Source organism: Gopherus evgoodei, chromosome 4 (genome assembly GCF_007399415.2).
Source record: "Gopherus evgoodei ecotype Sinaloan lineage chromosome 4, rGopEvg1_v1.p, whole genome shotgun sequence".
In the NCBI taxonomy this organism is placed as follows: Eukaryota; Metazoa; Chordata; order Testudines; family Testudinidae; genus Gopherus; species Gopherus evgoodei.
Genome location: NC_044325.1, coordinates 84,268,349 through 84,286,087, shown reverse-complemented (window position 1 = coordinate 84,286,087; position 17,739 = coordinate 84,268,349). Strand labels below are relative to the sequence as shown.

Below are 17,739 nucleotides of genomic sequence, written 5' to 3'. Positions count from 1 at the left end.
TACAATCCCCTGAATTTTTATTAAAGAGTCTTATGGAAGGAAACTGCTTTGAAGAGAGTTGTTTTTCAATATCCTTGCCCTGAGACGAGGGGATGAGAGTTGGGGGGGAAACAGTTACTTACCAGGGAGAGGTGGTTTGGTAAGTGTGTATTTAAGAAGAATGGTTGAAAGTGTATCTGATAAATTCCACCCACTCTCTAACAGAAGAGGGTGCAGGTCTATATAAATCAAAATACCTACCTGGCCATGAGGACTATGTGACTTTGCACCACAGTGAAGCATTTCAAGAAACCCAGCTGCATTGTTGCAAGCAAAATAGGGATGCACCACCTCTCCCTTTTTGTTTTTAATGGAACAGAAATTGAGCCCTGATTTGTCATTCCATGCTATATGTAATTTTCTCCCATGATTTTTAAAATGGCAATTCTGTGGCATTTGGTAGCATAGTGCTACCAACTGGCTAACCTGTATTCCTGAGAGTATGCAAGACAATGAGCCTTGAGTCTGATATTGCACCGATGTTACCCCAACCTTTCTTCTTTGATTTCAGTGATGTTACTCCTGATTTGACACTGGGGTAAGTGTGAGGAAAATCAAGCCCCGTGGATGCAAGCTTGCAGTTGTATAGCTTGTACAACGGTTACAAGGTGCAGCCCTGTGTCCAGAGGAAGACTGCTTTGCAAATCATCCTCTCATGGGGGGAGTCCTTCATTGGTGTATTGTTTACGTGGGCTCTCAGCTCTTTTCCTATCTCTGTTTTGTTTGATTACAGAGCTAATCCTTTCCCTCCTGCCTCTCCTTCCCGAGGGAACAGACGATATGATGACAAGGACCCATCGTCGGCTAACGGGCCCTGCTGAGACAAGACGGGTTTAGCTGCGGTGGAGACGTTACAGGTATTTTTCATTTCCTCATCGACTGCTACCTCTTAAATTTACAACACGGGTAAAGGTAGAAAGGACCATGCTCCTCCGATGGCCTCCGACACCCAAGTGACGGCAGGGATCTGACTGACTGGGGATAAGGCCCACCTGCTCTGAATAGAAGGACAAGCTAGTTTATTTTGGTTTTTATATTGCACCCCTCACCATGTATCTGAGCACCTTCTAGTGATACATTACGCAGTGTGACTGGCCCATGTTGCCTTCTCCAGAAGAAGTTAAAGTCAATTCTAAGGTCTTTTGAAAATCTCCATCTAAGGGGCTGTATTATCTAGGCACTCAAATACCACTGAATTTCAGTTTGACCCTTTGAAAATCCCAATTTTAGTCAGTATGTGCTGGGTGAAAAAAGTCTCGAGCCCAATATGGCAAACGAGTTATTGTTCCAATGTTAAAGTCTGAGGATCATCTGTTCACCATGTTCAGTCATCTTACCCTGTTTTATATTCCATCTCTTGGTAATGCTAATAGATTTTCTTAAACCATAGAAAATTTGATTCATATGCTGGGAAAAAGGCAGCCCAGACGTGGTTGATTAGTCAGATTTGCTTTAATCTATTTGGATTTTCAGCCCCACGTTCAGTAGTAAAAGCAAAGGGGAACAATAAGATCTTGCTTTGGGTTTCATACCAGTGGGGTCCAGGGACACAGTTCAAACTCTGCAAGGCTTCTAGTGGGAGTCTTTCACAAAAGACACTCTGTTCCCTTTGGGACAGATGCCACCAAAGAGTAGACTTTATTTCGTAATTATTTTTCCGGGGCCTCACTGTTTCCAGCTTGCTCACAAATACTTCACATAGAGATTTGCTTGGAATGGCACGAAGGGGGACCGACACTGGGGATTTGCTTTCTATGCATGGCATGGTTTGCCCTGTCTGCATGAGCTCTTTCTTGTTCCTAGGATACACTTGCTTCCCTTAATTTATGGGGCTAGTTTCCCCGCCCTCCCCTTTGGCTGAGATGTGTTTTGACTTTCTCACTAAGCTCCTTTCTGTGCAGGGGCAAAACCACTGGCAATTAATTTAAGTGACATGAAAATACAGTCCTTGTGCTCATGTAGGGTCTGGGCTTCTGCAACACACTCCTCCTGCTCAGATGCAAAAGGAACCTCATGTTTTGTTCAACGGGAACCTGTCTGAAAAGCAGAGCACCACTTTTGGGGGGCTGCAGAGGAACTCTGTTCTCATCAGTGTAGGTTGAAAGCTGTGAACTATAAGAGTGATGGTATGTGAACTAAGGAAAGGAAAGAAAAGAAATGACCCATTGGATCAGACCAAATATCCACCTAGTCCTCTCTTCCAACAGCAGGTAGTTCCATATGCTTCAGAAAATTATTTAACTCCTCTCCTCCCCTTGTGCAACAGTGGCTATTAATAATGGAAAATAATCATAATTACTCATAGTGTATAAATAAATGTTACCAAAACTAATGATGGATGCCACCTATTCCTAATAAAAAGGAAATTTACCTCATTCTGCAGTAACATTCCAAGGGTCGTGGGGAAGGGCAATTTCTTCCTGACCACTAATTTGTGCTCTGAAGTGTGAGGATTGATGGCCCTTGTACCTCACCATAGCTGGTGTCATTGCAGATATCACTCTTGTTCGTATGTATGTAACATTTGGCTTCTTATTGCACCATTTCAAGGCTGCACAGTGGCTCCCCAGAAACATTATCATCCCAGGAACTAAAAGGGAAATCTAGTGTTAAAATCTATGCCTCTTGTAGGCACTTGCTTCTTAGTGTGGACTGGATGTGTCTTCCTTTAAACCAGTAAGAAAGGTTGAGAGCAATGGAGTCATTTAATTTCCGGAAATTACCTATTTACTGTCTTTCATGGTGTTGCTGCCCACAATGTGCTCAAAGTCTGAGCTGGACAAAATCTCAAATTTTCTGCCCATCCCCTGTGGGGGGAAGATCAGTGATCAGGTCCCAAGCTTGGGGGTCTTGCTCTTTTGACTCTCGATGGGCTAGGATTTCTATGATAGACAGTCAGGGGAAGGGGGAAATAGGATTATGTGGCTCTATAGAGAGCCACAGTTCCTGTCTTCAAATGTTAACGTCAAACAGGAGAACGAGCAAAGTAAACTAGTCAGACTACCTAGTGCCCTCCATAAAGGAACTGGATGGCTCAGGGGGTTGATAATGGGATTTATTTCACGGTCCCTGGTTCAAATTCAGCCCAGATCAGTAAAGACTAATAGTGCTTATCATCCAGTGACTAGTAGGTGGCTAATAGAAAAAGTGTTTCAGCTGCAGTCCAGCTCCTAGAGAGCAGGAGTCCACCTAGTTTTTTTTATTATCTCCATTGGTAGGTTTGTCTACAATCGTAACAGAGAAGCCAAGTATTGGATAAGCAAGACACTGAACTTCCTTCTCATCCTTTGAGGTGGCTCAGTCAGGACTGAGGCATATTAATAGGGCTTGTACACAGTAGCGCTTACTCTGGTATAACTTAAGTCGCTCAGGGGTGTGGAAAAGCTGCCCCCTGGAGTGATGCAAGTTACACTGAGCTCAGTGAAGGTGTGGACAGCGCTATGTCAGCAGGAGAAGCTCTCCCACCAACATAACTACCGCTGCTCGGGGACGTGGAATACTTATGCCGACAGGAGAGCGCTGTGCTGTGCTGTGCTGTGCTGTTGTAGCAATCCTAGTGTAAACTAGCCCTTAGGGGGCAGTTTGGAGGAAGCTTGCAATTTCCCTTCCTGTGCTGTACCTGCTTTGTGAGTGGGTGGATGGATGGATGGATAGATAAACTCAGTCTCCAAAGCTGTGCCTCTTGCATATCCAGTTAGCACTAGATTAACTTAAACTAGATTAACAAACCCTTTATGTCAGTTGTTTCAAGTTAAAGGTCTCGGAAATCTATTTTTTGTGGAACCACTGATGTAGCCATATACATTATGAGTTGAAGTTTTAAACTCTGTCAGGTGTCAGTTGCATGCTGCTGAGCTGGTATTTGTCTCCTCTTATTCAAAAGGTTAGGAGGGGTAGAAGAGCAGTTATGTCATACTTTACATTTTCTGTACACAATAAGTAGTGTATAAGAGGGGTATCCGTGTTAGTCTGGATCTATAAAAGCAGCAAAGAATCCTATGGCACCTTATAGACTAACAGATGTTTTGGAGCATGAGCTTTCGTGGGTGAATACCCACTTCCTCAGATGCATGTAATGGAAATTTCCAGGGGCAGGTATATATATGCTAGCAAGCAAGCTAGAGATAACGAGGTCAGTTCAATCAGGCAGGATGAGGCCCTGTTCTAGCAGTTGAGGTGTGAAAACCAAGGGAGGAGAAACTGGTTTTGTAGTTGGCAAGCCATTCACAGTCTTTGTTTAATCCTGAGCTGATGGTGTCAAATTTGCAAATGAACTGAAGCTCAGCAGTCTCTCTTTGAAGTCTGGTCCTGAAGTTTTTTTGCTGCAGGATGGCCACCTTAAGATCTGCTGTCGTGTGGCCAGGGAGGTTGAAGTGTTCTCCTACAGGTTTTTGTATATTGCCATTCCTAATATCTGATTTGTGTCCATTTATCCTTTTCCGTAGAAACTGTCCAGTTTGGCCGATGTACATAGCAGAGGGGAATTGCTGGCATGTGATGGCGTATCACATGCCAGCAATGCCCCTCTGCTATGTACATCGGCCAAACTGGACAGTTTCTACGGAAAAGGATAAATGGACACAAATCAGATATTAGGAATGGCAATATACAAAAACCTGTAGGAGAACACTTCAACCTCCCTGGCCACACGACAGCAGATCTTAAGGTGGCCATCCTGCAGCAAAAAAACTTCAGGACCAGACTTCAAAGAGAGACTGCTGAGCTTCAGTTCATTTGCAAATTTGACACCATCAACTCAGGATTAAACAAAGACTGTGAATGGCTTGCCAACTACAAAACCAGTTTCTCCTCCCTTGGTTTTCACACCTCAACTGCTAGAACAGGCCCTCATCCTCCCTGATTGAACTAACCTCGTTATCTCTAGCTTGCTTGCATATATATAGCTGCCCCTGGAAATTTCCACTACATGCATCCGACGAAGTGGGTATTCACCCACGAAAGCTCATGCTCCAAAACGTCTGTTAGTCTATAAGGTGCCACAGGATTCTTTGCTGATAAGAAATGTGTTCCCTAGAATCTTCACTGCATTTTCTACTGTATCTGTGTTTGTCATTGTTAGTCCCAGCAATTTTACTAGTAAGGAAATAGAAATAGCATAAGTAAGAAAGAAACTAGACAGAAAGAGTGACTCTTGCTCCAAGCAGATTGAGGTGGATTCAAAGTGCTGATGATTGTGTGGGCTGATAATTTTTGAGGGAGGAGGAGATAGGAGAATGTGTTCTAAATGTGACGTATGATAAGTGGTCATGGGATATAGAGACTTTGTAGGTTCTTCACTTGCAATGTAGCCTAAGTCCTAGATACTAAAATTTGTTAGCAGCTAATGAGTGTTCATTGGTCTGTTTGCAATGAGTTGGAGAATTTCAGTCGAGTTCTCCTGTGGACAGGTGCCCACATCACAAACATGTAACTAGCACAAACTGCCCCTCTTGTTGGCAATCTCTATAGAGTGCCCAAGGATTGAATGCATGATATTTTCTCCTCTGTGACATGGTTGTCCAGAATCCTGTTTCGACATGCCATTGGTGAGAAGTTGGCTTGCACTGTCGTTCACCTTTTGTAATGACCTACCCAGGTGGGTCATCAGCAGAGCTTAATCTTGGGATCTTCAGGGTCAGACCTTTACTAGAGCCACAGGAGTAACTCCCTTAGCTGGTAGCAATAGTAGGCTTTTCCCCTACTAGTGGCCTGGACATCAGTCATGCCCTCTGCCAGTGTATTACACATGCTGTCTATCCCGGTTCGTCAGACTACGGCTGTCAGTTCAGCCCCTTTCACCAATACTAATGCCTCTAAATCAGTACTTCTCAACCAGGGCTACACATAGGTCCTCCAGGGGGTACGTCAACTCATCTAGATATTTGCCTCGTTTTACAACAGGCTACATAAAAAGCACTAGTGAAGTCAGTACAAACTAAAATGTCATACAGACAATGACTTGTTTATAATTGATTTATTTTATAATTACATGGTAAAAATGAGAAAGTAATGAGAAAGTAAACAATTTTTCAGTAATAGTGTGCTGTGACATATTTGTATTTTTATGTCTGATTTTGCAAGCAAGTAGTTTTTAAGTGAGGTGAAACTTAGGATACGCAAGACAAATCAGACACCCGAAAGGGGTACAATCATCTGGAAAGGTTGAGAACCACTGGTCTAAATGACAAAAAGAAAACGTTCAGGGTTTGATTGTGTTTAATTCATGTAGGCTCTTACATTCCAGCTAGGGAGACCTGTTCATCATCATGCGCCATACATTTTCCAGCTGTAGATCACCTGCCATTTTCCTGTTGTTCCCTTACTACCAGGAAATATGCTTTTCCTTCACAGAAGGATCCTCTCCACACAGACTCCATGTGATGAAGAGAATGCAGGAAGAGGGTCTTAAGTCACGCAACTGCAGCACAAGCAGCAGCAACTGTTTCCTCCCTTTACTTTGCTGTATCTTTGGATCTCCTAGATAAAAATGTGATCCTTCCCCACACCTATCCTTTGGGAACACACTTACTGTCACGCCTAGTGACATATGTGCTGATCCGCCTTTTCTTAAGAGGACAAATGTCCTGCAAAGATATGACACTGGGCTTTGAAAATGTGGAGCCAGTAATTAAAATGAAGAATGCAGTACAGTAGAAAGTAGAAATGAGCATCTAAAAGCCACAGTGGTGTTTTTACTGATGGGGGTTATTGAGGACTTCAGTTTAATAATTCAGTGCAGCTAAGATTAATAAATGATAGGAGGTGGAAATGGTCTTTCAGGAAGAAGGATTGGAGTGGCATGTTAACTGTTTAATTCAGTGTGTTATGAAAAATGGTGCATGAAACACTGTATAATGACTGGGCACGGTCCTAAGGTTTCTGAGCCTTGTAGGGGGGAGAATGTGTATCATGAATGACGTTTATGCCTCATGAGAGAGGCTGTCTGAGTACAAGCTAGAGAGTCATGGATGCCAGCTCTGACACTGCCTTCCCACAGGGCTTCCTGCAAGTCTCTTCATCTCTCTATCTCGGTCTCTTCACCTGTAGCATGGCATTGGCTCTCATTTTCCAGGACAGAGGGCTGCCACAGGGAACTCCCATAAAGTGCTCATCTTCAGGTTTCCCACTTGTAGCAAATCACAGCCCCTGAGCACTTGATACATTGCCATTCCCTGCCACCCCTACTACCCTCTTTGCTCCACCTGTCTGTAATGCCAGTGAATTCCAGCCCTGCTTAATGAAATGGCTTCAGGAGATGTAGGGTAAGAAGTTAGATAGGGGTCTGTGCAGCTCAGAGACCCATTCTGCCACCATGTACTACAGGTCATTGGCCCAGATCTACAAAGAGGCCTAGGTGCCTAAATACTTAATCATTAGGCCAGAGAGAGAAAAATGACAGTCATCTGGTGGATACGGTATCCAACAGGGAGATGGGAGACCCAGAGTCCAGTCCCCTGCTCCAGTGAACTTTTAACTTATCCAACGTGGAACAGCTTCAACAGAAGAGATAACAGGTGCCTCTGCCCTCCCCATTAGAATATCCCATAGCTCAGTAGTTAGAGCACTCTCCCGAGAAGTGGTTGTCCCTGTTCAAATCTTTTCTACCCCTCAGGCCAAGATGGAAATTGAACCTGGCTCTCCCACATCCCATCTAACCATTGAATTTACTGTCAGGGATGTGGGATGTCATAATATGCATGCACATGTTACCTTGGCCTTCTCAAACATGTGCCCATATATTCTCCAGGTACCTCTTGCACTATCATACATTTAGTTTATGCCACTCAGTTTGTTTAGTTTTGACTTAAATACAAACAAACCAATAAAACTTCTGCTTTCTTTTTCCCATTTGATCATTAATTAGTATTGAAGAACTGGGCCAAATTCACTACTGATGTAAACGAATCCAATTCCATTGAAGCCAGTGGCGTAATCCTGCTTACAGTAGTTGCGAATTGGGCTCTGTGAGTTCAATGGTATAGATGGAATTAATGACTTCCTAAGGTGCAGTATAAGGTGTCAGTTTCTAGACTAGCTTGAAATTGAATATCAAGCTTTGGGAAACAGATGGGTTACTCATAGGTATACAAATAGCAACATCAATGGAAACAGGCGTGTGCATAAGGGAAGCAACTGTGGCCCTGAATCTCTAAACAACAGAATCCATCCAGTAAACAGGATTGTCACAAATCTCAGAAATTCACAGGATTTTTGTTTTTAAACAGCTCCCATAGGGAGGTTTTTTTTTCCTCCTCAGCAGCACAGGGTTTTGCAGGCTACACCATTTAGATAGAATTCAAGGGGAAAAGATATTTTAATCACTGAGTGAAACAAATTTTTACTTCCTAAAATTAAAAAAAAATCACAATTTGCATAAAAATGAAGACTATCATCCAGAAACCTGTTATACAAAACTCAATAATCCAGACAGAAAGAGGCACTGCAATATATTTTGGAAAGGTTTCTGATCTCTTTTGCAGTCTCATGGGTCTAGGACACCTGGTAAAAACTTGAAGCAGAGAGAGCATTAAATACAGAGCAATGGCTTGTACAGAATGGCCCACAATTTCTGTTTTATGCATCTGATCAATTTAAATCCTGTGATATTTCCCATGATTGCTCCAGCAGCTTTCCATAAGCTACACAGTGCCATGTTAGTCCTTCAGCATAAGAATTACATTGTTTCCATTTTGTTCTTAAGCCATACTGTGGAAGTGCAGATGTATTATTCAGATTGGATTGAATTGTATTTTGATTTGACATGTGCTGCAGTGCTCGCAGAAATACCAAGTAAGCCTTTATCAGGGGAGCAGGTAACAGCTTCTGTCATGAATCAGGAGCTGAATAAGAATGACTGGTTGCTATCCAAACAAAATAAAAAGTTCGTTTTTAGCATGGCTCATTAAAATGATGGTGCACCCAACTGGGTAATACCTACAGGATTTCTCTTCTGTTGCTATCAGGGCATTGATACAGCTACATTGAGAGGAAATAGATGAAATAACATTTAATTCCCACTGCTTTGCTCCCCAAACTCCCTGTGTTGTAAACAAATGCCTCTGCCACTGGGTTGCAAAGATGGACAAAGCAAAGTACTTTATGGACATGAATTAATCTCACAGCCTCCCTGTGAGATAAATGATTGTTATCCTAATTTGACAGGCAGGAAACTGAAGCATTTAAACAGCTAAGTGACTTGGCCAAGGTCCCTCAGTGACAGAGCGGGGAATAAAACCCAAAGCCCTTGACTCCATCGAGTTTTCTAACCACTACCCAACAAGATCCATCTTGTTTGATTCTCTTCCCTGCTGTTTACATTAATAGGAACCTTGCTGTATCCTGCCCTGAATGTGTAGTAGTTAATGTCTGATGCAGTGTTAGAAAAAAAACACAGTATCTAGACCAAAGGATTAAAAATATTAAACTCATGGACATACTGGAAACTCAGCTGATGTTAGCATGAAGCACTCTTGGCTGTCCAGACATTAGGCTTGTATCATTGCAGCCTTAAATATATTTTTCTCCAACCAAGGAAAACTTGGCTCCTACTTTTGCCATTTATGCTAAAATGCATAAAGCTAAAAGACACTCCTGTCAATAAGGCTGCTTATGTAAAATTCCCTTTGCTGCAGTTCCAGGGACAGAACCATTGCATTATAATGGAGGTTTCAACTCCCATGCTGCAAATACTGCACAGCTTTTGGATAAATCTGTCTTCCTCATTTAGCTTTGGCTCCCATGAAGGAGGATGATTGGAATGCCAATTAATCTCCATAAAAGCCACAAATCAAGCTCCATCATAACTAAAGAGTGCTCAATGTGGTGTCATCATTACTTACCTCTGGGTGAACATGAGAACCGGGGCACTCAATCTGGGCCTAACTGCAAGTGTCACAAATTACTTGTAGTTGAGAGATTAGCTCATTAGTTGAGGGCCTTTTGCACTGGGAGCCCCAGGAATTCTGATGCAATGTGACACTGCAGGAATGGAGTGAGAAGAAAACATGCTTCTGAACCAGCCAAAATCACAAACAGTAGGATCTCTCTTTGGGTCTTGCTGTGCCACTCTGATGATTAGCTAAAAGAGGAGAGGATTCCCTGGGTAGAGCCTTCTCTGCTATAATCCATATCCCACAATCTATCTTTATTTAGGCCCTGATTCTGCAAAGCTCTTAAGCCTATGCTTAACTTCAAGTACATGCTTAAGTCCCATTGAAGCTAATCATGTGTTTAAGTTCTTTAAGTGGAAACCACCACTGATTAATAACTACTCTTGTTCAGTTGCCAAATGTTCATCACAAGCCACAGGGGAAATCTATTACATATGACTGCCTCGGAGCTTATTGAAAATTAATACAATTTGCAGTTTCTCAATGAAAAATGGCATGGTTATTTTGTTTCTCTTTCCAGATCTTTGATCAGACAAATCAGTTTCCACTCATTTACTTTTGAGGAGGAGGTATGCTTTGATTATGCACCTGGAAGTCAGGAATTTGAGTTCTAATTCCAACTCTGGCCTTAGGCATGGCATGGCATGTAACCAGTCAGAGCCTCAGTTTCCCCATCTGTAAAATGGGGTTACTGATACAAGGGTGTGGTGAGAATTAACTAAGTTCTGTTCAAGTGCTTTCCAGATGGATAACTATGTAAATGTTTGGTTTGATTTTTGCTATCTAAGTCTTTTCCTTTCTTCCAACTCTTTAGACAAAAAATCATACATGCCTCAGGCTCCACAGAGTGAAGCTAATTTTTTCATAACATGATTGTTTTAAAATCCTAAACTATATCCAATGACTCTTATTTTAATACAGTCCCAGGTTAATTGGACTGGAACATATGTATATTTGACAACAAAGTATAATTAAAATGTTCTTTCTTTAGTTATTGAGAAAATAATCTGCAAACAGTCATAACTATGGTCCTTGTCCTACAGTCAGTTCTGTACAGGTGGACCTTGGTTCCCATGCTGACCCCTGTTGATGCCAGTTGATTTACACCCACAAGCAGGGATTTACACTATTTGATCCATTTGCAGGACTGGGCCCAAATTGTGAAGTCCTTCCTTGCTTTTCTGAGTCCTTTCAGGCAAACGTTATCAAAGGGAATTTGCCTGAAGCAAGACTAAATGTGTGGGTGATGACTTCAGGACTTTGACCCTTGGTGAGGGCAGATAGGTGCCTCAATAGGAGTTAAGCACCTAGGTGCTTTTGAAATTCCCACTAGGCACCTAAGTGCACCTTTATATACCTAAATGCCTTTAAAAATCTGGCCCCTATGCAACTCACATATACAGTGCTCACTGGGGGAAAAAAGAGAATTACATCCATACAGAGGGTCAAAAGGCACCTCTCTGCATTTTTAGGCACTTAGAATAATAAATAGGATATCAGAGTTAGAAGGGACCTCAGGAGGTCATTTAGTCCAACACGCTGCTCAAAGCGGGACCAATCCCCAGACAGATTTTTGCCCAAAATCCCTCTCTCCAGGATTGAACTCACAACGCTGGGTTTAGCGGGCCAATGCTCAAACCACTGAGCTATCCCTACCTCACTTGCTGCAGGGGAATCCCAAGCCCTTCAAGGTGGGTGGAATCCCCTCTGAGCTACTTCTGTTGGTTTCAGTAGGCATTAGGAACCTAAATATCTTTCAAGATCTGTCTCTTAAATACCTTTGGAAATTTGGCTCTACGTCCCTTCTGTGTCTTAGGTTGGGCTGTTAGACTTTAGACCTTGTTAGACTTTAAATATTTAAAACAACCCTCTTTAAAAACAACAACATTTGTAATATTATATTTCAGTTACAAAGCTTGTTAAAAGGGGGAAGGATCTGTATTTCCGAACTGGAAAACCAGACAGTGTCACATTGGTTTGATTTTTGTTTTCAGGAGATGCAAACATTACTTTAATGTAAAGGACAAATCAAATCCCATGAGGTATTATCAACATCAGCACCATCACAAGGGAAACCATGCAGACTTCATTTTAGCTAAGGATGAGCTTTGTAATGTACATAATTCTTAATAAACTGGAAATATTGCTTTTTTTGCACTTTCTGGGCTCTGTGTCTTGAATCCAAGTTCTGTTCTCCAGGGAGCATTATTTCTTAATGGTTTAAAGTTGCAGATGGATGTTTGTTGCCTAGAGCAGCCCAACTAAAGAGAAAAAGTGAATCTGCAGCCTGAAGAGACTAGGTTGAGACTTTTGGAAGGCAGCAGAGCTAAATAGTGACAGTGAAGCAATCAAGCAGTCAGTCTTAGTTACTGGGAAAAGAAAAAGGGATGAAATGGTACTTGAAGTCAATTGAGTCATTAGCAAGCTTTCAATATGACAAAAATGCTACTGCCCCTGTGGCAGCTATCCTCGCATGCCTTGTTTATTGCAGTCTAAGTATCGTCATATGTATCTATAGTAGTTCCATTTCCATCTGCAGAGATCTGTTTTACTGGGATGAAAAGTAATGAGCAAGTTATAAATCAGATTTATAAGCTCATTTATACAGCAGAGTAAGCTCGTTTCTCATCTCATTCATGCCAAGGTAAAGCCAGAGTAACCCCACTGAAGTCGATAGAATTTGCACTAATGTAAATTAGGTCAGAATTTGGCCCAGTAGTCTAAGGCTTTCCCCTTAAAGCTCAGGACATTTTTAGTCCTGCAACACTCAAGCCTCTTTATTCACATTCCCATCTGCTGATTTGGTTTATGACAACACTAGCAACAGACACTTTCCCTAGGGCCACATGAAAACTCTTTAAGACATCTGAATCCGAAGATTGGATGAGTGGTGGGAAATGCAGCTGACAATATTCACCCTCTTCTCTCACAAAGGCCTAGATAATGAAATCTTTAGGCAAAACAAAATGATGCAAAGAAATTCAGAGTTTCCTGTGGGCTTAGAAACCATTACAGCAGCCAGCTTCTGGGAGACTGATTTAATTATATCAGTCTAAGGGGGCACCAATCACTTGACATCTCTCCAGGACTCAGATAGTCTTAGAATTGGACTGAAGAAATCGTTTGAACGCAGTGGTGCTCATTCAGTATTACCAGCAATAGTGAAGAAGGCATTATAATAGGATTGATATTATAAAATACTTCCTCTCCATGTCTTTTGTGCCAAAATCAGAGAGAGAGTTCCTCCACATCCCCCAAAGACAGTTGTTTGGTTCCTTCCGCTTTGTGCTGTGATTTCTGGCTGCTGCCTGTCTGCACTCTTGCAGCAGGTCCTATACTGATATTCTGGGAGGACTGAACTGTTGTGAAATATTTTTGCATGGCAGGAGATGCAAGTGAGTTGACGGGGTGAGAAAGATGCCAAATTGACCAAAGACATCTGTATACCCATAGGACATCAGGAGGAACAGCAATGCGAATGCCTCATGCAGTCCTCCCTCAACTGACCTGCCAGGACTATAGGGGGATTGATCTGCTGTAACAAGGGCGCCAACTATTGCCAGTGGACACCAGTCTCCTAGGAAGTGGATAGAGGTCCATGCTGCATATGCCATGGTGATGAGAGTGGTATAAAATACTAGGCAGTGGATTATATAAGAGACTGAATGCTGTCAGATGGCAAATACCTTCATCACCACTGATCTAAGCTGGAGTTAAAGCATTGCCCTAAAAAGGAGGGGGCTCTATGGACCTGATTTTCAACTGCCTTGCACCTTGTGCAGTCACTTACATCTGAGCAGCTGTACCATTTGGATGTGGTAGCATTTCACATGCACTTTACAGAGGTGTAAATAATCACAGAATCTGCACAGCAGAGAACCAAGCCGCGTATCCCTGTTACCACGCAGCCCCCATTCTGCCATTATTTTAACACAGCAGTTCTCAAACTGTGGTTGAGACCCTAAAGTGGGTTGAAACCCCATTTTAATGGGATCACCAGAGCTGGCATTCAACTTGCTAGGACAGAGGCCAAAGGCATAGCCTGAGGGCTTTAGCCCTGGATGGTAAGACTCAGGTTACAGGCCCCACACTTGGGGCTGAAGCCCTTTGGCTTTGGCCTCCCCTTCCAGGGCAGTGGGGCTTGGGCAGGTCCAGGCTTTGGACTCCCCCTCTCCCCCCCCATGGGGTCGTGTAGTAATTTTTGTTGTCAGAAGGGGGTCATGGTGCAATGAAGTTTGAGAACCCTGCCTTTGAAGAATATGCAGCAAGACACAACAGTCCAAATCAGGGCTACACAACGCATGGGGAGAAACAGATGCCTCAGAATGAGATCCACAAAAGCCAGCGTGGCAGGCAGAAAGCCACTGAAGAGCAAATACCAACCAGAAGGATGTGCCCTAAGCCCCCTCAGGGAGGGAGGCACTTATCTCTGCAATCTCTGTTCTGGAGTCAGGTGCAAAGCCATTTCATGCTATAACATCAGGAGTGCACACCTAATTCGTACAGAATAGCTGCATAGGCAAGCCTGAGAACCTTTAGCCCAGTGGTTAAGGTACTCAGCCAGTATGTAGGAGACCCCAGCTCAATTCCCTGTCCCTGGCTGATGAGAAGGGATTTGAACCAGGCACTCCCACCTTTCAAGTAAGTGCCCTGCCCACTAGGCTATGAAAAATTCATCACTGTGCAACATCTGCCTTGCAAGGCCTTCAACAAGTTGGTGCATCTGCTCTTGAAGACAACACAGCCAAAGCTGTCAAGGGCTTCAGCTGCAATCATTTTATGGTTCCCTTCCATTCCCTGCGGCAGGGCCAGATTAAGTGCAGCATAAGGCCTAATAACCCTGATGACTGAAAGCAAGAGTTTTATCCTTGGAAAAGGAAAAACAGAACATCTCACAAGCACTTTAGTGTAATTCTGGTATTGCTGTGTGACCCCACGCCCCTCAACCGAGTTTGAGCTGCTAATTCAGGCTTTAAACAGCTAAGACAGCTGTCCCAGCAAGCAAAGCTTCTTTAAAGAAACAGTGACAGCATATTCCAGATCCCTCTGCCCCTTGATCAACTTCTCTGCTTCCAAAGGCTCTTTCTGTTTAGGAGTCATTTCCAGAAAATAAACTCCAAGCTCCTACTGGATGCTCCCTTACATAAGAGGACACCTCAGCATGGACCCAGGAAGTGTTTCCCTTACAATCAAGAAGGAAATAGAGGAGCTTCAAAGCTACTGAAGCAAGAGAGAGAAGCCCTCTCCTTTGAGACCCCCAGTCAGAGCAGGTAAGTGAATTAGCACTGCTGTTCCCAGACACACAGTTACAGAGAGCTACAACCCCAACCCCTGACAAACAACCCTTCCCACAAACAACTCTTTCTCTCAGCAGCTCTAGCTGTCCCACAGGAAAGGAAGGCAAGGGGAATAGTGAGACCTGGCCCACTCCTGCCCCAATAGCTCCACTTTCATGAACTCACAGAACATGGATTGATGCCTATGCCTGTGGTGAGTATGTCAGGACTCAGCCCACAAGTCAGAGTTTAAATGCCCCTGAAAGTAAACCCTTCCCTCTCATCTTCCACCTTGATGAGTAACTAGGTAAGGGAGCTGTATCCCTTCATCACACTTCCTTTGATGATTAATTGGATCCCCACTTATCTAGCAGATAAGTTGTTTGATTTGCTCTCCATTCCATGCTCACTCTTTTTTTTAACTGCTCCTTTTTACTGTGGCACCTTATGAGTTTTAAGGTAGGAGTTTCTGTCAGTGAATACAACTTATTTCTGTTCACAATCTTTTTATTCAACATAACCTCTCTCACAGCAGGCAGGATTAAATCGTAATAGGGCCCAGTAATGGCATAAACAGTAGAAGAAAGGAGAGATGGAAAGTGACTCACTGCCCTGGCTTCCTCTCTAATATCTGGCTTCCAAGGCACATTCAAATTGTGTCCAAAGGAAGTCTATAAATTCCTGGTGCTTTTTAAAATGAAGTGGCAGCCTATGTCACATCTGTAATTCAAAGTGAAATCCAGGATTTGCAGCCTGTGCTTCTCCTAGTGGAATTCATTCACTGTATCTCACTTTTCCTGCAAGCCTAGGAGAGTGTTTAATATTTATTTCCACTGATCCAAAAAGACAGGTTAAGTCAATATTTAATAGTTGGTTCTGCTTTTGGAAAGTTGAGACCAAGTGATTTTTTTTTCCCCCCTAGCAGGTTGCACAGCCTTGACTTGCTATCTTCATAAACGATAATGGAGCTGTAAAGACAGTGAGCTTGTTTATAGGGAGGCAGCCTCGTAGGTTTACAGCACAGTTTATTACAGCTCCAGGGGCTGGAGGTCAGGATTCCTTCGTGCCCAAGGAGATTTGGTATCCAATCCACTGAATTGAGCATGGGTCTGATCCTGCTAGATGCTCAATGCCTCTTGCAAGGTGCTCAGCATTTCAACTTCCATCAATTCCAGTGGGTACTGGGAGCACTCAGACCAGAAAATACTTCATTTGACCTCACCTGAATAGCAAGCATCAGCGACAGGATAAAATGGTAACAAAAACAATTAAAAGAGAAGCAGGAATTTGGCCTGCTAGACTCCAGATTAGGTTACAGTGATTTACGAGGATGGATCCCACTAGGGTGGCCAGATGTCCCGATTTCATAGGGACAGTCCCGATATTTGGGGGTTTTTTTATATGGGCTCCTATTACCCCCCCCGTCCCGATTTTTCACACTTGCTATCTGATCACCCTAGATCCCACCCTGCTATTTAATAATCATCACATTGAATTGCATGGTGAAAGCTTATCACTTAAAGTTGTCTCTCCCTGCTGTAATGTCCAGGCCTCCAGGAGTGTGAAAGAAGCAAATATGAGTAGTAAGACTCTTTACCTTTTAAGATTGAACTAAAGGAGGGCCTGAACCCAGCCATCCCATTCTGCACATTCTTTGGCTCTTAATGTAAACTTCAGTGCTGGTCCATTTTTTCCAGAGTGGAAAACCTTAGATCTTAACACCCTCAAACTCTGGAGAAGTTCACGTCCAAAGTTGGTGGTTCAGGCCCAGCTCTGACCATGGTTGCTCAATCTAATCACTCAGCTGAGCAAAAAGAAGCTTTAAAATGAACAGCAGGGTCATATGGCTCTCGTAATCAGGGCATGGTTTTTAAATCTTACACATTTGTAAGACATTAGAACTGCAGGCAAAAATAGGCATGTGTATAAAAGTTCATGAAGACACCACAGAGGAGCCACTTTTTGTCTTTGCTTCCTCTTGATTTGTAAGACTTCTGGGGACTGTGTGTGTGTATCCTCTTGATTTGTAAGACTTCTGGGGACTGTGTGTGTGTGTGTGTGTGTGAGAGAGAGAGAGAGAGAGAGAGAGAGAGAGAATACCATGCATAGATGCCCAGGCTCTTCCATGTAGAATATTCTTTCCCTGCTACAAAACCGCATTGTTAGGTAATAACAGCTGAGATATTTCCAGAGGGAAGGAAATAAATAAGGGCTTTTTTTCCCTCCCCCCCGCCCACCTCAGCTTATTACAGAAAAACCGTCCACAGTGTATTTGAGAAACAGGGAAAGCAAGTCCTTGGGAGTAAATTCAACGAAAAAGAAAATAAATAAGGAATTCCTCCCTATTGAGGGATATTCCCAACCAGGGTTTGGCATGCAGCTTTTTCCCCCCTTGAAGTAGTTCTCCATCCTTGTGTCACAGGAGTTATGAGTAATAAAAACAGGATGAAAGTGAACAAAGGAAAACAGAGAGTGAATATCAAAGGAAACTTGGTAGCAGTGAAACCTATTAAGCTGCAGTACACTCTTTCAAG

At 43.0% G+C, this 17,739-nt stretch overlaps 1 protein-coding gene across 15 annotated transcripts in view; it reads left to right on the top strand.

Moving 5' to 3' along the window:
- The window catches only part of TRIM44 (tripartite motif containing 44), a 168,119-nt gene that overhangs the window by 105,960 nt on the left and 44,420 nt on the right, over positions 1-17,739 (top strand). For 2 of the 15 annotated variants that reach the window (XR_004000057.1, XR_004000056.1), the window contains exons 5-7: positions 551-577; positions 773-896; positions 15,023-15,419. Coding sequence is in view for 10 of the 15 variants with exons in the window: in XM_030560037.1 (XP_030415897.1) it covers positions 551-577; positions 773-860 (115 nt within the window). In the remaining 5 variants the exon portion in view is untranslated. Of the gene's footprint in view, positions 1-550; positions 578-772; positions 897-6,390; positions 11,502-11,923; positions 12,095-13,315; positions 14,068-15,022; positions 15,894-17,739 lie in introns of those variants that run through there. The other 13 variants (XM_030560046.1, XM_030560035.1, XM_030560040.1 and 10 more) reach the window with 11 other exon arrangements.